Raw genomic sequence first — 25,310 nt, forward strand, 5'->3', positions numbered from 1 at the left:
ATACAGACCAGTCACTGGGGAAACTAGTGAACGTAGTCTGTCGTGATCTGTTTTCACACCTTTTCGAGTTCCAAGGTCTTCAAGACTCTGCGAACTGGAAACAAAGAGAAACAAGACATTAGGGATCTCTCTCTAATTGTCGCGGCCTTTACTATTCCTATCTCTCATTAGCAATTTCTAGTCTTTATTAACTTATTTAGTATTTTTTTTCTATCTACCTCTACTTATAAGAGTCGTCCAGTTTCCATTATTTGTATATTATTAGTCATAGTGTATTATTAGTCATTCACCCAAGTGTAAAGAAGCTCGAAAGACCTAAGGAGGATTGGAAACATTGCACAGGCAGTCCATTGGTTACAGTGTAATGTTTCCTTTCTCCTGTGGTGGCGCTACAGGCGAATAGAATATCTTTTATGTGATTTATATGGCAAATAGGGTTGAGCCGATCTTGAGATTTCAGGATCAATTTTAAAATCCAATTTCCGATCATTTTCCAGCTGTTCACGATCTTGAAATTTGCTCGATCGGGATCGGGAAAGATCAACCCCAGTCAATGCTTCTCTATGGGAAAAGTCACTTTTAGGGTTGAGACGATCTTGAGATTTCTAAATCCAATTTCCGATCATTTTCCAACCGATCGGCGATCATGAAATTTGCTCGATCGCCGATCGGGATCCGATCTTTCCCGATCCCGATCGCTCAACCCTAGTCAATGCTTCTCTATGGGAAAAGTCACTTTTAGGGCTGAGACGATCTTCAGATTTCTAAATCCGATTTCCGATCATTTTCCAGCCTATCCCGATCATGAAATTTGCTCGATCGCCGATCGGGATCCGATCTTTCCCGATCCCAATCGCTCAACCCTAGTCAATGCTTCTCTATGGGAAAAGTCACTTTTAGGGCTGAGACGATCTCGAGATTTCAAAATCCAATTTCCGATCATTTTCCAGCCGATCACGATCTTGAAATTTGCTCGATCGCCGATCGGGATCCGATCTTTCCCGATCCCAATCGCTCAACCCTAGTCAATGCTTCTCCATGGGAAAAGTCACTTTTAGGGTTGAGACAAACTTGAGATTTCAAAATCGGATTTCTGATCATTTTCCAGCTGATCCCGATCGGCGATCGTGAAATTCGATCTTTTCCGATCCCGATCGCTCAACCCTAATGGCAAGCCTGTCCTTTCGAGCCCATTTTTATCCTAAGCCATTGTATGTAAGCTGTAGAATTATGTTGCTGTCATCCCAATGTATAACTTACGATAGAATATTACCAACATTTACTGAAACAATATAAATAATGGATTTGGGTAACAACTGCTACTCTCACGGCATAAATAGTTTTAGTATTTCAACTAGGCCACTTAGAAGTCTGCGAAATCCACTGGGAAACCTAAAGCTAGTTATGCCTTCTTCCAAATTGTTTTATATTGTTCTCCCCTATGAGACATTAAAGAGCATTTCTACCGAACATACAAAATCCCCAGTAAACACAAGTCTTCCAGTCGTCTCTTCCAGTCGTCTCTTCCAGTCATCTTGCTCGTAAATCTATTCTACCAATTCTTAGCGATACTGTATCTGGGAAAGAGGTTTGACACTAAAGCGGACCCGTCGCCAGGTCTGAAAATCCCTATGCCGTACGTCAACTGATCGGGGCCGTCACCCTGAGCTTTTCAGTGTTACGTTTTATCCAAATCTGTTCAGTTATTCCAAAGATATAAGCCCTGTTAGTGTCGATACATTACTAGCCAAGTGGGTGGTAACATTTCATGACTCATAGAGACTAGAGATGAGCGATTAGTATTCTATCAAATACCTCCCCTACATAGATATTGGTATAGTCGGTTGAATACCACACGGTAAACGCAGTAAAAATTTGATGCTCCTCCCACCTCCCCTGGCGCTTTTTTACACCAATAACTATGCAGGGGAGGTATTCGATCAAATACTACTCGCTCATCTCTAATAGAGACCACTCAGGGACGCCACCCCCCAAGAGCCAAAGTGTTACCACCCACTTCACTAATGAACCCTGCATCTACACTAAGAGGGCTTATATCTGTGGAACGGATGAACAGATTTAGATATACAATGCCGATGAGATGAGGTTTGACAATGGGCTTTTCAGACCAAAAGGGGATGACTACTTTAAATGTAGCCAGCACAGAAATTGTCACCATATCTCTGCTATGACTCGTGGAAGCAGTCCTTACCACCAGGCCAGAAGCAACTGTGCTACGCTGTTTCTGTAACTCCCATAGAAGTTAATGTAAGCTACAGGAACAACAGAGCTCACCGTGTTATGCTATTCACTATTCCCTTTGACTTCTATGGAAGTTACTGCACAAACCACTGAGCCATCACATTCAGACAGGACAAGGTCAGGGGGGAAGGGGGGAAGGGTCGCTGTAGAGATAGGAGAACTTCCTAGAGGTCGGACTATTAGACTTTCTCAGTCAATATGCCATTAAATCTGAGCTAGGAATATCCCTTTAACATAATATAATATTTGACTACAAATGATACAGAAAAAAAATGGATACACCAAATTTTTAGCATCAACATAGAAGGATGATTTAAAAGTCACCAGAATCTGACAGTGCAGATAGATAGGTTATGGTTTTCCCCTTGTGAACCGTATCTCCCATTGTGCGATAGTTCAATATGCAAATGAGCACTTTGGAGCAACAAGGACATTGACTCTTAATTCTATACTATTCTATATAATTTACATATTGACAAAAAACGTGACATCTTGGAAATGGAGATAGCGATTCACAAGTGGAAAATATTGAATTGATTCAGGTGACAGTAACCTATCTATCTGCAGGACTGGGGTGATATGCTGGTTCTGGTGACAGTAACCTATCTATCTGCAGGGCTGGGGTGATATGCTGGTTCTGGTGACAGTAACCTATCTATCTGCAGGACTGGGGTGATATGCTGGTTCTGGTGACAGTAACCTATCTATCTGCAGGACTGGGGTGATATGCTGGGTCTGGTGACAGTAACCTATCTATCTGCAGGACTGGGGTGATATGCTGGGTCTGGTGACAGTAACCTATCTATCTGCAGGGCTGGGGTGATATGCTGGTTCTGGTGACAGTAACCTATCTATCTGCAGGGCTGGGTGATATGCTGGCTCTGGTGACAGTAACCTATCTGTCTGCAGGGCTGGGGTGATATGCTGGTTCTGGTGACAGTAACCTATCTATCTGCAGGGCTGGGTGATATGCTGGCTCTGGTGACAGTAACCTATCTGTCTGCAGGCCTGGGGTGATATACTAGTTCTGGTGACAGTAACCTATCTATCTGCAGGGCTGGGGTGATATGCTGGTTCTGGTGACAGTAACCTATCTATCTGCAGGGCTGGGGTGATGTGCTGGTTCTGGTGACAGTAACCTATCTATCTGCAGGGCTGGGGTGATATGCTGGTTCTGGTGACAGTAACCTATCTATCTGCAGGGCTGGGGTGATATGCTGATTCTGGTGACAGTAACCTATCTATCTGCAGGACTGGGGTGATATGCTGGGTCTGGTGACAGTAACCTATCTATCTTCAGGGCTGGGGTGATATGCTGATTCTGGTGACAGTAACCTATCTATCTGCAGGGCTGGGGTGATATGCTGGGTCTGGTGACAGTAACCTATCTATCTTCAGGGCTGGGGTGATATGCTGATTCTGGTGACAGTAACCTATCTATCTGCAGGGTTGGGGTGATATGCTGGATCTGGTGACAGTAACCTATCTATCTGCAGGACTGGGGTGATATGCTGGGTCTGGTGACACTAACCTATCTATCTGCAGGGCTGGGGTGATATGCTGATTCTGGTGACAGTAACCTATCTATCTGCAGGACTGGGGTGATATACTGGTCTGGTGACAGTAACCTATCTATCTGCAGGACTGGGGTGATATGCTGGTTCTAGTGACAGTAACCTATCTATCTGCAGGGCTGGGGTGATATGCTGGTTCTGGTGACAGTAACCTATCTATCTGCAGGGCTGGGGTGATATGCTGGTTCTGATGACAGTAACCTATCTATCTGCAGGGCTGGGGTGATATGCTGGTTCTGGTGACAGTAACCTATCTATCTGCAGGCCTGGGGTGATATACTGGGTCTGGTGACAGTAACCTATCTATCTGCAGGGCTGGGGTGATATGCTGGTTCTGATGGCAGACTCCCTTTAAAGACATTAGATTTAAAGGGTTTTACAGCAGAGCTCTTTCTTGTGAAGTGTCTGTTACTATATTATTGTTTTTTCTATATGATTTCTATTTTTACACACTCCTATAATTTATACCAAACTGTGCAGAATGTAATACTGCATAAGTCATTATATTTTAATTGTTAGAAAGTTTCTTCAGAAGTGAATACAAACTAATCTAATCTCCAGTGGATCTGTTAGATGAATACGCTATGTTATATAAGGACAACATAATGTAACTACAGAGCCGTACTACTTATAGCCAATACAGCAACAGGTAAGTTGTGCCATATGGCTGCCTGCAGTACTCAAAGAATTCTCCATCTCACACATTGAGCCCTGCTGTATTCATGAGTAGAGGACTATCCCTAGCCTCCCCCCCCCCAACAATGATGGCAGACATAGTGCCGTGTATGCACATACATAGAGCAGCCTGTCAATAACAATACTAAGATTTCAGGGTAAGGTGGGGTTAATGTTCTGCTCATGAATACAGATGGACTCAAGCAATGAGACCGATGAATTCTTTGAGCATTGGCCACCAAATACCACAATATTTGTTTCTGCTACAGTATTTTGGCTACTAGCTGTAGGGGTATGCAGCTATGATATAGGACAGAAGAAAGGTATAATAGAGGTAGAGAGTCCATAGAGAAAAACTTTCTGCGAAAAACACTCCAGAAAAACGCAATGTGCTTCCACCGTGGTCTCTTTTTTGCAGCGATTCGCTACGTGGGACCTTTGCCTTGATCAGCTTCCAAATTACCTATTTTCTGTACCTTAGCTATAGCCAGTGAATAGGTAATGTTGCCCTAATCTAAGTATGCTATATGCTCAGAGGCGCCTCCTAGTGGTGGCAGCAGGCAATTAGAATTTAATGTTTAACGCTATGTCTATATAGTCAGTATCAGTATAACAGAACTCTGACTTCTTATCAAGATATATCATGACATGAACAGAATTTTGCATCTCTTGTAAGACAATGATCCGCGTGGGCTGGACATTCACTTTGCTAATAATATTATTGTGTTTTCATTTCTGAAGCAATTTCCCATTAATGACACAATTATTAATCACTCCATTCATTATCTATACAGTGTTTGATACAATAATGAAAGCCACATGTAATGACGGTCGTACCTTTTAAGGCTCGGCTTCTGTGTCTTCTGAGGTGACCAGTCGGTATTTGGAAGCTTTATCTATAAAACAAAGAAACGGGGGAGAACAATGAAATCATAGACATTACCCGTTTCTTCTTGCCTGATGAATGTGCAGTAATTTTTTTTTTTTTCTTAGAAGTGTGTTTTCTCAGCTCCAATCTCATTGTGACCCCCAACTGGCAAGATTTTTAGCATATCGCTGCATGAGACCAATTTGCATACACTCATCCTTAATTACATTTAAATGGAGATGATTTGCAGGTGGCTTGGTTATAATGAAAATCTCATACGTTACAGGAAGGATTTGTAACGTGGAAAACCACAAACTGCAGAAGACTTTTTTTTTTCTTTTTTTTAAAGCAACCATCACATTTATGTAACAGGAGTCATCATCTGTTTGCAAATATTCTGTCCTCAACGGAGGCAGCCTCAGGTGAGCCGATTATAATTCTTCAACCAATTAGCTATTTCAATTAACAAAGAGTTAATAGGAATGGAACATGTCACCAAATAGATGGAACATCCCCCCTAAAACTTCAGTGAGGAAGCACCAATTTGGAAGCACTGAGAGGGGTCACATGACATTTTTTTTCACCACAGTTCCTCATGGGTAGGGCTAAAGTTATGTTACATTTACTAATGTTTAGCAATTTTCCCGAGTCATCATCTGTTTGCAAATATTCTGTCCTCTACCCAAGGAGCTTCAGGTGCTACAACTACTTATACTTCTTGAACTTGTTATAAATAGAACCAATTAGGTATTTAAATGAGTTAATAAAATAAAGGGTTAAAAGGAATGGAACATGTCACTAAATAGATGGAATAAACCCCCTAAAATTTAAGTGAGGAAGCACCGATTCAGGAGTGCTGAGTGGGGTCACATGACATATTTTCTTTCACCTCGGCTCCTCATGGGTGGGGCTAATGTTATGTTACATTTACTCTTATTTAACATTTTCCAGAGTCATCATCTGTTTGCAAATATTCTGTCATCTGCTTAGAGAGCCTCAGGTGCGCTGACTACTTATACTTCTACAACTGGCTATATATAGAACCAATTAGTTATTTCAATGAGTTATCAAAATAAAGGGTTAACAGCAATGAAACATGTGAACAAATATATGGAACAAGCCCCCTAAAACTTCAAAGTGGAAGCACTGAGAGGGGTCACATGACATATTTTCTTTCACCTCAGTTCCTCATGGGTGGGGCTAACAGTATGTTACATTTACTATTGTTTACCAATTCCAGAGTTATTATCTGTTTGCAAATATTCTGTCCTCTCCGCAGGGAGCCTCAGGTGCGCCAACTACATGTGTTTCTTCAATTAGCTATATATAGAGCCAATTAACTATTTCAATGATTTATCAATACAAAGGGTTAATATGAATCGAACATGTCCCCGTGTAGACGGAACAAGCCCTCTAAAACATAAATGAGGAAGCACCAATTTAGGAGCAATGAGAGGGGGTGACATGACATATTTTCTTTCACCTCAGTTCCTCATGGGTGGGGCTAACAGTATGTTACATTAATTATTATATTTTCTTACAGCTTGGCTCCTCAAGGGTGGAGCTAACTTTAGGTTATATTTAACATCTTCTAGGAACAATTTAAAGCCAAATCCATCAACTTCAATTCTTTGTATGCTTGAATAGGTACAGTTGGATTTTTTTTTCTCTCTAGCCCCAGACAATCCTTTCCAGGTCACCAAGTGGACCAGAAACCAAAACACGCTTGAACCAAGCGATAGCTATAGCAGAGACTATACAGAGTGAATTCTTAACAAGAATAACACGTACTGATGAGTATATTAGGCTTTCGCCAGGTTCACACCTGCGTTCGGGTTTAAGTTCAGTGCGTCCACCCAATGGAAACCTAATCCCCTTAAAAAATGGTTACCATCAGAAACCCATGTCACTATATCCTCTGCCTATTAATAGACCAGCCCTTGCCAATGCCATTGTTTGTTTGATTTTTGCAGCAGACACACATGATTACAATATAAGATAACACCCCTATAGATAACATCACCATCCCATCATTGCATCCACTGACAACAGATGATGTCACGATTTATCTCCTCCCCTCCCCCCATAGAGAATATCTAGGAAACTGTCCCATAGTCTCTACACTACTTCTGCCTATGGCCATGACTGTGCTGTAAAGCAGATCACTAAATGCTGTTATCCGAGCAGAGGAGAAGCTCAGGCAAGATGGCCGCTCCCATAATCATGGACAGGAGGGGGAATAAAAAAAAAAAACTATAATCAGGAAATAAAATCAGATTAGAATATAGTGATAGATTTCAATAAATTTCAATAAATGAAAAAATTAGCAACATTTTTTTACGGAAGGTGGAATTCTACGAAGTGGAAATCTCCGGTCGCCTTCCTCCTATTCCGCCAGGCTATGCTTCATTAAATTATTATCCGCACAATCCAATTAACAACTTCAGTACATCTATTTCGGAGCTGTTAAATACATTAGCAGATAATCTGCTGTCACCCCTATGGGAACCATATGCCTCTATACGGCGCACCGTCACTTCCATGCCGATTCCCCGTTGATGTGACACGTTAGACAATAGGATTGAGGCGGATTTGTCTCTCGGGAAGACGAAGAAGAGGCAAATATTTCCCTAACATGACACAACATTAGAATTTTTGGTTGTCTTCCGATTCTGCGCCCATGGGTTATGTTCCTTTGTATCCCGCTCACTGTATCCATATACTCTACACGTAATTGCCTTTACTTTCGACTCTAAATGATGAGTCCGAGCCGTAACATGGTGTTCTAAATTGCCTTTTACGGAAAATAATGCATTTGTAAATGAATGCAAGTATTTCTTTCAGGGTGCCGGAAAAAAAAAAAAAAATGGATGGTTTTCCGTGTTACTTGACAACCATTAATTCTGATTCATGGGGTTTTATATCCGCACGAAAAAAAAAACGGGTAATGAAAGACGATCCAATAAATAATACAATGCTGCCATCTGGTGGCGCCAGGACGCGCGCGGGCCAGTCTGAGCGTCGCAACAGCCACTCAAAATGGTCAGTAAGATTGATACGGTGTCACATGAAATGAATTCCATCCACACAATCCAATTAACAACTTCTGCACATCGATTGCAAAAATAACCCCGCTAATTACGTTAACAGATAATTCGCTGTCACCCATATGGGAACCATATGCTCGGAATATACAAAAATAAGCTCCTCCGAGCAGCTGCCAATATTCCTGAACCAGACAGCTACGCTTTTGAAGTGATATTTTTATGAAACTTCCGGCTGATGTCTATTTCGGAACGTGATGAAATGGTTAAAGGAAGTAGAATACGGGATAGGACAATCGTCTGTAGTCACAGGGAGAAGAAAATTGGTCATAAGTGAAAAAATATGTCAGCCGAATAGAGTTGAGCGATCGGGCTCGGAAAAAATTGGATCGCGATCGAGATCGGCTGGAAAATGATCGGAAATCGGATTTTGAAATCTCAAGATCGGCTCAAGTGACTATTTCCATAGAGAAGCATTGACTAGGGTTGAGCGATCGGGATCAGAAAAGATCAGATTCCGATCGGCGATTGAGCAAATTTCGAGATCAGAATCGGCTAGAAAATGATCAGAAATCGGATTTTGAAATCGATCCTGAAATCCCAAGATCGGCTCAACCCTATATCCGAATACAAAAATCACATATGTATGGTATTTAAAGGGATTCTACCATTAAAAATCTTTTTTCTGTGGCTAACACGTCGGAATAGCCTTTAGAAAGGCTATTCATCTCTTACCTTTAGATGGGATCTCCGCTGCGCCGTTCCTTAGTAATACCGGTTTTTAACAGTATGTAAATTAGTTCTTTGGCAGTGATGGGGGAGGGCCCCAGCACTGAAAATGCGATGAGGGCGTCCCCACCGCTGCCCGAGAACAGGATGCTGTGCCGCCTCTATCTTCTGCTGGATCCTCCCCTTCTTTCTTCGTCTTTCTTCGGCGGCTTCACCTCTGTCGGTTCTGACACTAGTAGAGCCAACAGCGCATGCGCGGCCATAGTTCCTAGGCCACAATTGCGCGCATGCGCAGTCAGCTCTACTAGTGTCTCAGTGGCAAAGCCAACTGCGCAGGCGTCAGAAGAAAGACGAAGAAAGAAGGGGAGGATCCAGCAGAAGATAGAGGCGGCGCAGGATCCTGTTCTCGGGCAGCGGTGGGGACGCCCTCATCGCATTTTCAGCGCTGGGGCCCGCCCCCATCGCTGCCAGAGAACTAATTTACATACCGGTAAAAAACGGTATTACTAAGGAACGGCGCGGCGGATATCTCATCTAAAGGTAAGAGACGAATAGCCTTTCTAAAGGCTATTCCGATGTGTTACCCACAGAAAAAAGATTTTTAATGGTAGAATCCCTTTAATATCGCACATGGTGACATACAGTATATAACCCCACCGTCTTTTTCTGCTCCACGTCAAGTGACTAATATTACACGAGGGTTAGAAGAAGTCTAGCAATGTTTCTCGGCACCTCTATGTAACATGTTACTAAGTAACATTGCGATGAATAATGGATGGGTGCCGGGCTGTCTGTTACTTTTACGCCTGTCTCGGATCCTTCATATCTTGTCACTTTATAATTACATGGAAAACCCTTTTAAGGACTATTGTCAGACTCATTCATATCAGTTATGTGATGAGACGTTATAAATGTGTAATAACCGCCTTGTGATTGGTTGTACAAGTCTCCGATCTGTGCACAAGCCATTAAAGAGGTAGAAGAATACCTGAAATAGAAGCGCCTGAGATCTCCTCATGCATGACGTCTCATTCCTTGTCTTCTACCACTAATGGCAGCCATTACAGAGTCCTGTGTGGGTTCACACAATTTTTTACAGACAAACCTATGTTACTCTCTTGACCCTCTCGAAAGTCGTAGGACAAAAAGTGGAGAGGCGCCCGATTTTGTGTATCCTATTTGAGTGTAAGGAGGGGTCCGTGAAAAGGGATAAGCACCAAATACTCAGCGGTGAGGGCCGTCTACTTCCAAAGACTCTCTGCCCACATCCCAGACTCTACATCCTACTGGGAGAGGCGTAGTCTACTGTGGAGATCTCCACCCAATATGTGTCCCCCTGCCACCAACAGAGGGGAGGATGAGACCCCATGGACTGTTGTACCCATCCACCACCGGACGTCCCATTACTGCCCCCTCTAATCACCCATCCAACCCAAACGTCCCAACCCAACCCCCCCCTTCCCGCTATACCAACCACTCTTTTTGGTACCAATAAAGCTCTTCCGATTTGATTTAATTTGATTGCATGAGAAGAGGAAACTCTACATCCTACTGGGAGAAGAAGAGTTAACTGTGGAGATGGCAGCCCAATAGGTGTCCACCGGCCACCAAATGAGAGGAAGATGAGACCCCATGGACTGTTATACCCCAAATCATCCATCCATCCGCCTTTCGCCTTCCCCCCACACTACTTGCTTTGGCAATGCCAAATATCTATTCAGACGTGCCAACAAAACTTCTTTGATTCTTGATTCTATAGGACATGACCTATATTTTGATGGTCCATTCCAACAGACCGTCAAAATAATAGTCATGTGATTAGCCCCCATTCACTGCAATTGAATGTAATGCTTCCATGTGACGAACCCCACACACGTGAATACACCGCATGAATCATCTGATCTCTAGGCCAACTTCGCCAACTTGCGGTGACTAGCATCTTAAGCATATGACCATATTGCAGACTCATAGGTACAGATTTGTAAAAAGGGGAAGACCGTACCCATGATGTGATGATTGTGCATCGCAACGTATTCAATAAGGAAGAAAAGGTGCCTCAATGTAGTGAAACAAACGTCCGGTCACTCCATAAGAAGCCAGATAAAACTCTGCAAATTTTTTTGATTGCCCATTAAAAGCCGAAACAGCAAACGCCTCCATGACCTCCCGACGCGTTTCAGCCGAAAAGCCTTCGTTACAGCCAGATTAAAATTTTAAGACTGTTTAGTCGAAACACATAAGCCACTTCATAAGCGGGCCTCAGCTGTATGGATTTTTGGCAGACGATCAATAAAGTTTTGAGATTTTTCTCCGGATTCCCGTGGAGTGACTGGACATTTGTTTTACTACATTGCGACGTGTCTAATGTTTTATTACCATTATTACTATTGTTGTTTTTTTCGGAATTTTAAAATGAAATAGAAAGGAAATGTCGAATTTATTGTATGTTTTATGCTGGTTTCTTTCACAAGTCACTTTTTTTCAGATAATTTTTAGAACTATCGAAGTAGTGGGGGTGGGGAGGGGGTATACAGCCCAAAGAATGAACAGAGTTGTCCAAAATTACAAAATCATGTCTGTTTTCTTCATCTCAGTAAGTGACATCATTCTGTTGGTCACATGGCAATACCTTTATTTCTACATATACAGTATTGTGGGGAAGGTAGCTCGGGAGCAGGAATGGTGTGGACCTAACCAGGGGCAGGCACACAATGTCGGTGCAAACAGGGTACAATCAGGTACAGAATAAGTAGAATAAAACACAGCCGTAACTTCAGGCAAAAAAAGAAGTCAAACAAAACCCTGCTCGTCCGAGCACTAACTAAACAGTAAAAACTAACTATATGTGTAGGATACCACATCAACAAAGTAGCACAGTACAATCGCACTGGACTCTCAGTATTTCAGGACAGACCCCTACTTTCTGAGGATATGCCTTGAAGTGCAGCCTTTTATGGTCCAGGACCAACCCCTGGGCTGAGGCCCACACAAGACCCGCCCTGAACCACACATATGTCAAAAACCTGGGGAAGATATACCTGGACTTCAGCCTTTCACCTTCTCACAATATGTATTTTGGAATATTATCTTAATTATTGACCCTATGAATCGAGCTGTGTGTTGGACTTCCATGACCTCTGGCTTCTTATGAAATCTCTCACACTTTTACACTAGGTTCTCTCCTGCGTTGGGTATTTCCATTCTTCGGGTCCACCTGAAAAATGGAAACCCAATCTCAGCGCCGCACCTCCCATGAGGCGACCTGAAGCGACCGCTATGCCAGGGCCACAGGGAGGGCGGCATTTTTGCTGACCTAAGCCAGTCCAAGACAAGCTGTCCTGGACTGGCTTAGGGTCACCGTCACTGAGCGGTGGATTGGGGAGGCCGCTGGAGCAGCGCTGCTACAGCGGCCGCCCCTCACGCTCAGGCAGAGAGCAGGTCCTCTCCGTGCCTGCTCTCTGCCTGCTAAAGACGCTTGCTCCGCTCCGCTCGGCCCCGCCCCTTCCGCTCGGCCCCACTCCCTCCTCCTGGTGCTTTGCCCAGGCCCAATGCCTGGCAGAGTGAATGAAGAGCCGGAAGACGCCGTGGGGACCCTGCAAGCAGAAGACTGCTCGGAGGATCCAGCCCGACCCTCACTCGTGGACTTGGTAAGTATAATTTGATTGAACGTTACCTACCCCTGAAACGAGCATTTTCCCCCCATAGACTATAATGGGGTTCGATATTTGATTCGAGTAGTCGAATATTGAGGGGCTACTCGAAACAAATATCGAACCTCGAACATTTTATCTCTATCGCTCATCTCTAATAGTGATGTGTCTTCTAACCTCGGCTCTTGTACAAATCAAGACGTTTTGTTGCGTTGCCACATTTCATTTTTATCCTCAGAAATTACAGTACGGAGGGATGGGAGGGGGACGATTAAAACTAAGAACCGCGGCTCTCAATTATTTCTTATCCGAATGTTTGGTTCACACTAACTCACTATGGGGCTTAAGCTAATCAAACATTTCTACATACGCTCAATGAGATAAATATCATTTCATGGCAAGTTATTTTCTGGGGGCTAAATCATCAAAGTGTGTAAAGTGTCTCCGTAGTTGATTAGTCAGCGTCCTAATAAAACATAATCTGGACTGATATCATCTCATGAGAGGAAATAACTTGCTTTATTAGCATGGGGAGCCAACAGCTACGGAGAACTTCATTGCTCTTCTATCTATGCTCGGGACAGACTGATTTAGAAACTGGAGAAATGACTTGTAGAAAGGAGCACTAAAGCTGGACAGAAAGATTAGGTTTTCGTTGGTACAGTCCTATGAAAAAGTTTGGGCACCCCTATTAATCTTAATCATTTTTAGTTCTAAATATTTTGGTATTTGCTACAGCCATTTCAGTTTGATATATCTAATAACTGATGGACACAGTAATATTTCAGGATTGAAATGAGGTTTATTGTACTAACAGAAAATGCGCAATATGCATTAAACCAAAATTTGACCGGTGCAAAAGTATGGGCACCTCAACAGAAAAGTGACATTAATATTTAGTAGATCCTCCTTTTGCAAAGATAACAGCCTCTAGTCGCTTCCTGTAGCTTTTAATCAGTTCCTGGATCCTGGATGAAGGGATTTTGGACAAACAATTCAAGTTCAGTTAAGTTAGATGGTCGCCGAGCATGGACAGCCCGCTTCAAATCATCCCACAGATGTTCAATGATATTCAGGTCTGGGGACTGGGATGGCCATTCCAGAACATTGTAATTGTTCCTCTGCATGAATGCCTGAGGATTTGGAGCGGTGTTTTGGATCATTGTCTTGCTGAAATATCCATCCCCGGCGTAACTTCAACTTCGTCACTGATTCTTGAACATTATTCTCAAGAATCTGCTGATACTGAGTGGAATCCATGCGACCCTCAACTTTACCAAGATTCCCGATGCCGGCATTGGCCACACAGCCCCAAAGCATGATGGAACCTCCACCAAATTTTACAGTGGGTAGCATGTGTTTTTCTTGGAATGCTGTTTCTTTTTGGACGCCATGCATAACGCCTTTTTTTATAACCAAACAACTCAATTTTTGTTTCCAAAATGAAGCTGCTTTTTCATACCTCAGGCAACTCTATTTGTGGCGTACGTGCAGAAACGGCTTCTTTCTCATCACTCTCCCATACAGCTTCTATTTGTGCAAAGTGCGCTGTATAGTTACCGATGCACAGTGACACCATCTGCAGCAAGATGATGCTGCAGCTCTTTGGAGGTGTCTGTGGATTGTCCTTGACTGTTCTCACCATTCTTCTTCTCTGCCTTTCTGATATTTTTCTTGGCCTGCCACTTCTGGGCTTAACAAGAACTGTCCCTGTGGTCTTCCATTTCCTTACTATGTTCCTCACAGTGGAAACTGACAGGTTAAATCTCTGAGACAACTTTTTGTATCTTTCCGCTGAACAACTATGTTGAACAATCTTTGTTTTCAGATCATTTGAGAGTTGTTTTGAGTAGCCCATGATGCCACTCTTCAGAGGAGATTCAAATAGTAGAACAACTTGCAATTGGCCACCTTAAATACCTTTTCTTATGATTGGATACATCTGGCTATGAAGTTCAAAGCTCACTGAGGTTACAAAACCAATTTTGTGCTTCAGTAAGTCAGTAAAAAGTAGTTAGGGGTATTCAAATCAATAAAATGATAAGGGTGCCCATACTTTTGCACCGGTCAAATTTTGGTTTAATGCATATTGCGCATTTTCTGTTAGTACAATAAACCTCATTTCAATCCTGAAATATTACTGTGTCCATCAGTTATTAGATATATCAAACTGAAATGGCTGTTGCAAACACCAAAATATTTAGAACTAAAAATGATTAAGATTAATAGGGGTGCCCAAACTTTTTCATAGGACTGTATTTACATCTTTTAATACTACAAAGCCAAAAGAACATTGGCTGAATGAACCAACCAAGCCCAATTATAGTATAATCTACCGTGACCTCTAGGATGAACCTCACTGGTCAATGTTTTTTTGACCCAACCCATTTTCAACGTCGATGAGACATCAAAAACTGTACTGGGTCCATAAGGCTGGAAAGATAGACAAAAAGATTGTGAATGTTCTCTTTAAAGGGGTTCTCCGTTGGGTCTTCATACACACACTTACTTGCTCTGGGGTTTTTAGGCATCGTACTTCGTTTTAGGGGGCTGGTTCCAATCTTAGGTGATGTAAATGGAACCAGAGCCGAGCCCCCATGCTGATTCCACCTAACTCTTCTGTGTTCATAGGAAGTTACCTGGACAATGGGGGCTAACAGATAATAGTAAAGCCAGCCCAAATAGCACAGGTAACTAGTGGGGAACACAGAAGAGGAGGAGGAACAACTTTGGGTATAGGTGATGGTTCCGAAAACGTAACCACTAGAGATGAGCGAACAATAAAATGTCCGAGGTTCGATATTCGTTTCGAGTAGCCCCTCAATATTCGACTACTCAAATCGAATATCGAACCCTATTATAGTCTATGGGGGGAAAATGCTCGTTTCAGGGGTAGGCAACGTTCGATCAAATTATACTTACCAAGTCCACGAGTGAGGGTCGGGCTGGATCCTACGAGAAGTCTTCTCCGTGCAGCGTCCCCGCGGCATCTTCCGGCTCTTCATTCTCTCTGTCAGGCATCGGGCCTGCGCAGAGCCGACTGTGCATGCTTGCACTACAAGCGGACATGTGCAGTCGGCTCTGCCCAGGCCCGATGCCTGGCAGAGTGAATTCAGAGCCGGAAGACGCCGCGGGGAAGCTGCACAGAGAAGATTTCTAAAGGTAGGAGAAGAACCAGCATTGATTGGCCAACTGTATAGCATTCGGCCAATCAATGCTGGTTCTGCATTGAACTTTTACATTCGAACAGCGAGTGGTACTCGATCGAGTATGAGTATTTCGAATACCAAAGTATTCGATCGAATTCCTACTACGAAGTACTACTCGCTCATCTCTAGTAACCACCCTAGAAACCCTGGGTACAATGCCATAAAGCCACAGAGGAAGTTGTGGTATGAGGACTCCATGGAGAACCCCTTTAAAGAGAACCAGTCAGCTGGTTTGTTACATGACCTGGGGTCCGAACCAGTCTGGAAACTTTAGGAACAGTGCCAAAAATTCCTGGAGGAAGTAAGGTTAGAAACAACAATGTTAAGATGAATCTGTCATGAATTTTGAAACATTATATAGAAAATATATAACATCATTGAGTACCCGCCAGCCATATGGACATCACTTAGTCGTGGTCACCTCCCCTGTGTTCAGAGAAGAAACATATGGCCTTATGGTGCTTCTTGGTCAATCAGGCCGGTCGCCAATGTAACCAACAAGTGCCCTGAAAGGGACTTGCATGGCACCCACTCATCCACTCTACGATAAGCAGCAATTGCTTAAAGGAGTCTGTTTGGTGATAGATTTCCTTTAAAGCACGAAAGCTAAATTCTGCTTAGTGTTACAGGCAACAAGTCTACTTTTTCAGTTTGACAGTTTTGATAAATTTCTGTTCAGATCTTCCACCACGTCCTGAAGCCATCTCATCCCAAATGCTCCACTTGCTCGGATTCCAACATCTTGCTGTTCATCATAGTGATAGAACATTTATTGAATTGGAACTTTCGCTTTCGCCCATAGATGCTCCATGTAATTGCCTACTTCTGTTCTCTGCTTCTATCCGAGGGGAGAAAATGTTTTGGTTTTTTGTTCTATTGTGTTCTAGGGGTCTAAGTCAGGCCCATCACCCTCCATTATAATTACAGGCGGTAGAACAAGACCTTTCGCTGTGCTGTCAACTGTGGAGGAACCGCTCAATAGGGGAATGACTAAAGGTATTAAAGGCCAGGACTGTCCAAATGACCACATATATTAAGGTTAAGATCACAAAGTTCAGCTGCATAGTATTCTATGGCCAAGGTGGACTTTACTTTTAAAATGGTTTGGAAACACTAACTTGAGCTGGTGTCCGGGGATTTGGCCTCCCGCAGATGCTGAAATATCTGCCAGTACTCTGAGACTATATTTAAGATGTGGAAGCCTATGATAAGAACTGACCAACCTGAGTATCTTGCAAAACACAAAAAATAGTGTTAAGAATTGTCAAAAATTAAGGAAAATTGTCAGAAAGTTCCTTGCACCGGAAGTCAAATTGGGCGGTACAATTTACGGTACAACTAGGGTTGAGCCGATCTTGAGATTTCAGGATCGATTCAGGATCATTTTCCATCCAATCCCGATCATGAAATTTACTTGATCGCCGATCGGAATCTGATCTTTTCCGATCCCGATCGCTCAACCCTAGTTATAACTTACCCCAATTTTTTGATGTGAGTTATAGTAAATCTAACAGACAAATCCCACCTAGATTCTCACCCCGGTTGACCCACCGTCTTAAAAAGTGGTGAGTGGGGCACAGGGAATGAGATGTACCATCGTGTGCCTAAAAATGCGCCAAGCTGCGGGACAGTTTTAGATGTTTTTCGGTAATAGTAAATGTTGGCCATTGTCTCTCAATAGAGAATTGAAATAGCTCAGAGAACTGCTCGGAAAATCTGGCTTATGTATACATTAAAAGATTAAGTACAAAGGTATCAATAGTACCAATAATTATACTGCAAAGTGCGCAAATTATAGTAATACGCAGAACTCAAATAATACCATCATACAGTGCTGGAATAATACTGTATATAGTGTTCAAATAAAAGCATCATACAGTGCCTTAAAGTGCCCCAATATAAGAGAGACTTAATTAAGACGGGCATAGATTATACCAGGCTTAACAATGAGCTGAAATGCAGCAGAATCATTAAAAGGCTTCCTGAGCATTCCGGCACATGTTGAGCATATTAAAATAATATCACCATAAAGTATCATATACTACTTTCACATAGGTTTTATAGAGGACCTTTCACCACCTCCAACACTGATTCTGGCACAGTTGGAATTTTCTCTCTAGCCCCCACCATTCCCGAGCAGTCAATGCTGTTAGTTTTGGTGCCTGATATACTATCTAGTCTCTGTACTGTCAGGAGGGTGGAGTCAGGCAGGAGCAGACAAAGAGGTGTGATTCTGAGCTCTGACACTGGCTGCCTCTGATTGGAGATCCGAATCACGCCCTCCTGCCTGACACCGCCCTTCTGACATTACATAAGTTAAATAGCACAACATGCAACAAAACTACCTGCACTTGTTACTCAGGAATGGTGGGGGCTAGAGAGAAAATTCCAACTTTGCTGGAATCAGTGGACTACTGATACTATTAACTGGAGTTGTTTAAGAAAAGTGTCATACAGTGCCTCAATAAAACCACCATAAAGTGCCTAAACAATAGCACCATAGAGTGTTCAAATAAAAGTGTCATAATGGGTCTCCATAATAGCAGTATATAGTTCCTAAATAATAGCACCACATAGTGTTCAAATAGGTGTTATACTGTGTCTCAATAATACCACTATAAATTACCAAGTATTACTCCCATAGTGTTCAGATGAGCGTTTCACGCCAGGTTTCAGTAATACCGTCATGAAGTGCTTATATAATAGCATCATATAATACATTAATAAAAGTGTGAATCAGTAATACCATCATACTAATGCTACTATATACTGCTCAAATAAAAGTGGCACACAGTGTGTAACTAATACCACCATAAGTGACCATTTAATATGTCCATATAGTATTTAAATAATATTGTCATACTGTCATCTGAAAGTGACTTTTATAGCTGTCGCTCCACTGATTCTGCCACAATTGGAATTTTTTCCTTAGAATTCACGGATCTCAAGCAATCCTTGCTGTTAGTTTCACAGCAAATATGCTCTGTGCTGTGAAGTGGGCGGTCCCTGTCTGTCTGTGACCACCCACCTAATAGATACCATTACTCAGGAATGGTGGGGGCTAGAGAAAAAAATTACAACTGTGCAATGGAATGAAGGTTGTGATGAGTTTGAATTGGTGGAGGTGGTGAAACAAAGGTATCATAATAATATATAATGTAACCATTGTGCACCAACAAAAATGTGAACCAATGGCAGTCCCTTGCCCAAATAATACAACAATATAGTGCCTGAACAACAGAGCACAAGCCCCAAATAGCATCTCCATACAGTGCTCAAAAAAATAGCCGATACAGAGAGGACTTATTTATGTCATCTTTGAATTTCAGGCCGCCTAATGGTGGAGAATGCGGGCCATTCCCTACGCTTATGTCCCACCTCATCTGGTCATAGAAATGGTTAAATCTACAGCGCTTGTGCCACAGAACAATACATTTTTCTTTTCTATTGCAAACCCTCACATCTATTATTACAGACAGCGGTCAACAGTACAGTTTGCCATTCAATGCCCCGCAAGACAACAAGAATGTGCCCTCAATAAATGAAAACATTGCGCCAAATGTTTATCATCATCATATCATGCCTTTGTTTGGCAATTTGCAGCCGGCGTGAAGAATCTGTATTCATAGCTTTTTAGTCTTTTTTTTCTCCCTCACCGCCAACACCTTATGTTTTGCAAAGTCCAGGGGCTCTGTATTAACATCTGAACTCCATCACGAAAATGGTAATAGACCATCGCTGTGCCCCCATACTGATAGGCTACTTGTCACAAATCATCCGCCAGCTCGGTCGGATTCTACGGGCATCGTAAATTAGTATGTGCTAAAATCCCGCTCGAAATGGGCTTCACATTGTGTGACGGATCTAAGTCAGTTAATGAAGCAAGTTAATGAAGCTCATAAAGGTAGTTCACTGATAGATGGGGAGGAACAACCTTGACCTTTAGTTTTGATGGCTCGTACAACAGGACGCGGTTAAAAAGAGAACCTTGAGATGACACGGCTACATCATTTTTCTTAGAACTTGCAATCAATACAGAGTTACACTTTAGGGAGCATGACATGTCTTCCACAGAGCGATCCCGAGCAAGTGAGTTATCTGGGCAGAGAGGATTCTGGGAGCAAAAAAATCCATAATGCCCAGATTCAATTGCCATATTGACCTATGAAGTGGACTTCATTATGATGAGACGCATGATTGATACTGGGACACCTCGGTAAGCAACTCTCTTTTAATGGACTGATTTGTTCATATCTCATTGTGCAGAGATCTATCGGGCTGAGGTCCTCGGCTATTTAACTAAGATTTATAATATCATAGACGGATCTGGAGGAGTAAAGCTCGGAAATCCTAAAAAAAATTCTATTTAGAAACCAAAGCGACGGGGGGTCTATAAAACCCAATTATTAACCAGTGTGATAACGTACACATAGGATTAGGCGGGATTTTCCAGAGGAAGAGTTCTGGAGGGAGGCAGGAATAATATTACGGGATGGGGCAGATTGTGGGGGGAGATTCTGTCACACACTAAAGCTTCCTCTAAGTGCCCCCTTATGGTACAACTTACAAAGTATAGTGCCCCCCAGGTCTCACACAGTATATTCCCCCCAGGTCCACACAATATAGTGCCCTCCACAAGTTCCCCACAATATTGTGCCCCTTAGGTCCCATTCAGGTCACACGCAGAAGAGGTGCCCCATTTCCCACTCAGCATAGTTCACTCATGTCACACACAGTGTTGTACTCCATTTCCCACCCATCTAGTGCCCTTCAGTTCCCACAGAGTATAGTCCCTCAGGTCCCACACAATACAGTGTCCTCCAAGTCCCACACAGAATATTCCACCCATGTCACACACAGTATACTTGTTGACGTCATGCACCCTGGGTAACCATTGAGGTTTGTGATTTGGTCACCAGTTGTCACATACGCATGCCAAGCGGTATAATATCATGATTCTTGGAGTCTTCAAAACACCTCTGGGGCACAAAACAGCACTGAGAAAACACCAGACGCTGCGAGAATGCAGATACAAATGGGATAGATAGGTTCCTAGGAGCCCTGACAGTGTCATACACTATGTATTATAGATATGTTCCTAGGAGCCCTGACAGTGTCATACACTATGTATTATAGATAGGTTCCTAGGAGTCCTGACAGTGTCATACACTATGTATTATAGATAGGTCCCTAGGAGTCCTGACAGTGTTATACACTATGTATTATAGATAGGTTCCTAGGAGTCCTGACAGTGTCATACACTATGTATTATAGATAGGTTCCTAGGAGTCCTGACAGTGTCATACACTATGTATTATAGATAGGTCCCTAGGAGTCCTGACAGTGTCATACACTATGTATTATAGATAGGTTCCTAGGAGTCCTGACAGTGTCATACACTATGTATTATAGATAGGTTCCTAGGAGCCCTGACAGTGTCATACACTATGTATTATAGATAGGTTCCTAGGAGCCCTGACAGTGTCATACCCCATGTATTATAGATAGGTTCCTAGGAGCCCTGACAGTGTCATACACTATGTATTATAGATAGGTTCCTAGGAGCCCTGACAGTGTCATACCCCATGTATTATAGATAGGTTCCTAGGAGCCCTGACAGTGTCATACACTATGTATTATAGATAGGTTCCTAGGAGCCCTGACAGTGTCATACATTATGTATTCTAGATAGGTTCCTAGGAGCCCTGACAGTGTCATACGCTATGTATTATAGATAGGTTCCTAGGAGCCCTGGCAGTGTCATACGCTATGTATTATAGATAGGTTCCTAGGAGCCCTGACAGTGTCATATGCTATGTATTATAGATAGGTTCCTAGGAGCCCTGACAGTGTCATACGCTATGTATTATAGATAGGATCCTAGGAGTCCTGACAGTGTCATACACTATGTATTATAGATAGGTTCCTAGGAGTCCTGACAGTGTCATACACTATGTATTATAGATAGGTTCCTAGGAGCCCTGACAGTGTCATACACTATGTATTATAGATAGGTTCCTAGGAGCCCTGACAGTGTCATACACTATGTATTATAGATAGGTCCCTAGGAGCCCTGACAGTGTCATACACTATGTTTTATAGATAGGTTCCTAGGAGCCCTGACAGTGTCATACCCCATGTATTATAGATAGGTTCCTAGGAGCCCTGACAGTGTCATACACTATGTATTATAGATAGGTTCCTAGGAGCCCTGACAGTGTCATACCCCATGTATTATAGATAGGTTCCTAGGAGCCCTGACAGTGTCATACACTATGTATTATAGATAGGTTCCTAGGAGCCCTGACAGTGTCATACATTATGTATTCTAGATAGGTTCCTAGGAGCCCTGACAGTGTCATACACTATGTATTATAGATAGGTTCCTAGGAGTCCTGACAGTGTCATACACTATGTATTATAGATAGGTTCCTAGGAGTCCTGACAGTGTCATACACTATGTATTACAGATAGGTTCCTAGGAGCCCTGACAGTGTTATACACTATGTATTACAGATAGGTTCCTAGGAGCCCTGACAGTGTCATACACTATGTATTATAGATAGGTTCCTAGGAGCCCTGACAGTGTCATACACTATGTATTATAGATAGGTTCCTAGGAGCCCTGACAGTGTTATACCCCATGTATTATAGATAGGTTCCTAGGAGCCCTGACAGTGTCATACACTATGTATTATAGATAGGTTCCTAGGAGCCCTGACAGTGTCATACCCCATGTATTATAGATAGGTTCCTAGGAGCCCTGACAGTGTCATACACTATGTATTATAGATAGGTTCCTAGGAGCCCTGACAGTGTCATACATTATGTATTATAGATAGGTTCCTATCAGCCCTGACAGTGTCATACACTATGTATTATAGATAGGTTCCTAGGAGCCCTGGCAGTGTCATACACTATGTATTATAGATAGGTTCCTTCCTAGGAGTCCTGACAGTGTCATACACTATGTATTATAGATAGGTTCCTAGGAGCCCTGACAGTGTCATACACTATATTTTATAGATAGGTTCCTAGGAGCCCTGACAGTGTCATACACTATGTATTATAGATAGGTTCCTAGGAGTCCTGACAGTGTCATACACTATGTATTATAGATAGGTTCCTAGGAGTCCTGACAGTGTCATACACTATGTATTACAGATAGGTTCCTAGGAGCCCTGACAGTGTTATACACTATGTATTACAGATAGGTTCCTAGGAGCCCTGACAGTGTCATACACTATATATTATAGATAGGTTCCTAGGAGTCCTGACAGTGTCATACACTATGTATTCTAGATAGGTTCCTAGGAGCCCTGACAGTGTCATACACTATGTATTATAGATAGGTTCCTAGGAGCCCTGACAGTGTCATACACTATGTATTATAGATAGGTTCCTAGGAGTCCTGACAGTGTCATACACTATGTATTATAGATAGGTTCCTAGGAGCCCTGACAGTGTCATACACTATGTATTATAGATAGGTCCCTAGGAGCCCTGACAGTGTCATACACTATGTATTATAGATAGGTCCCTAGGAGCCCTGACAGTGTCATACACTATGTATTATAGATAGGTCCCTAGGAGCCCTGACAGTGTCATACACTATGTATTATAGATAGGTCCCTAGGAGCCCTGACAGTGCCATACGCTATGTATTATAGATAGGTTCCTAGGAGCCCTGACAGTGTCATACGCTATGTATTATAGATAGGTTCCTAGGAGCCCTGACAGTGTCATACGCTATGTATTATAGATAGGATCCTAGGAGTCCTGACAGTGTCATACACTATGTATTATAGATAGGTTCCTAGGAGTCCTGACAGTGTTATACACTATGTATTATAGATAGGTTCCTAGGAGCCCTGACAGTGTCATACACTATGTATTATAGATAGGTTCCTAGGAGCCCTGACAGTGTCATACACTATGTATTATAGATAGGTTCCTAGGAGCCCTGACAGTGTCATACCCCATGTATTATAGATAGGTTCCTAGGAGCCCTGACAGTGTCATACACTATGTATTATAGATAGGTTCCTAGGAGCCCTGACAGTGTCATACCCCATGTATTATAGATAGGTTCCTAGGAGCCCTGACAGTGTCATACACTATGTATTATAGATAGGTTCCTAGGAGCCCTGACAGTGTCATACATTATGTATTCTAGATAGGTTCCTATCAGCCCTGACAGTGTCATACACTATGTATTATAAATAGGTTCCTAGGAGCCCTGGCAGTGTCATACACTATGTATTATAGATAGGTTCCTTCCTAGGAGTCCTGACAGTGTCATACACTATGTATTATAGATAGGTTCCTAGGAGCCCTGACAGTGTCATACACTATATATTATAGATAGGTTCCTAGGAGCCCTGACAGTGTCATACACTATATATTATAGATAGGTTCCTAGGAGCCCTGACAGTGTCATACACTATGTATTATAGATAGGTTCCTAGGAGTCCTGACAGTGTCATACACTATGTATTATAGATAGGTTCCTAGGAGTCCTGACAGTGTCATACACTATGTATTACAGATAGGTTCCTAGGAGCCCTGACAGTGTTATACACTATGTATTACAGATAGGTTCCTAGGAGCCCTGACAGTGTCATACACTATGTATTATAGATAGGTTCCTAGGAGCCCTGACAGTGTCATACACTATGTATTATAGATAGGTTCCTAGGAGCCCTGACAGTGTCATACCCCATGTATTATAGATAGGTTCCTAGGAGCCCTGACAGTGTCATACACTATGTATTATAGATAGGTTCCTAGGAGCCCTGACAGTGTCATACCCCATGTATTATAGATAGGTTCCTAGGAGCCCTGACAGTGTCATACACTATGTATTATAGATAGGTTCCTAGGAGCCCTGACAGTGTCATACATTATGTATTCTAGATAGGTTCCTATCAGCCCTGACAGTGTCATACACTATGTATTATAGATAGGTTCCTAGGAGCCCTGGCAGTGTCATACACTATGTATTATAGATAGGTTCCTTCCTAGGAGTCCTGACAGTGTCATACACTATGTATTATAGATAGGTTCCTAGGAGCCCTGACAGTGTCATACACTATATATTATAGATAGGTTCCTAGGAGCCCTGACAGTGTCATACACTATGTATTATAGATAGGTTCCTAGGAGTCCTGACAGTGTCATACACTATGTATTATAGATAGGTTCCTAGGAGTCCTGACAGTGTCATACACTATGTATTACAGATAGGTTCCTAGGAGCCCTGACAGTGTCATACACTATGTATTACAGATAGGTTCCTA

At 42.5% G+C, this 25,310-nt stretch overlaps 1 protein-coding gene across 3 annotated transcripts in view; it reads right to left on the reverse strand.

The window, feature by feature from the left end:
- LOC142204141 (protocadherin-10-like) overlaps window positions 1–25,310 on the reverse strand; it is a 93,814-nt gene that overhangs the window by 22,576 nt on the left and 45,928 nt on the right. The window contains exons 2-3 of one of the 3 annotated variants that reach the window (XM_075275419.1): window positions 5,349–5,407; window positions 60–94 (exon numbers count right to left, since the gene is read on the reverse strand). In XM_075275419.1, the coding sequence (XP_075131520.1) occupies window positions 60–94; window positions 5,349–5,407 (94 nt within the window). Of the gene's footprint in view, window positions 1–8; window positions 95–5,348; window positions 5,408–25,310 lie in introns of all 3 variants that reach the window. The other 2 variants (XM_075275418.1, XM_075275420.1) reach the window with 2 other exon arrangements.

Source organism: Leptodactylus fuscus, chromosome 5 (assembly GCF_031893055.1).
Source record: "Leptodactylus fuscus isolate aLepFus1 chromosome 5, aLepFus1.hap2, whole genome shotgun sequence".
In the NCBI taxonomy this organism is placed as follows: domain Eukaryota; kingdom Metazoa; phylum Chordata; class Amphibia; order Anura; family Leptodactylidae; genus Leptodactylus; species Leptodactylus fuscus.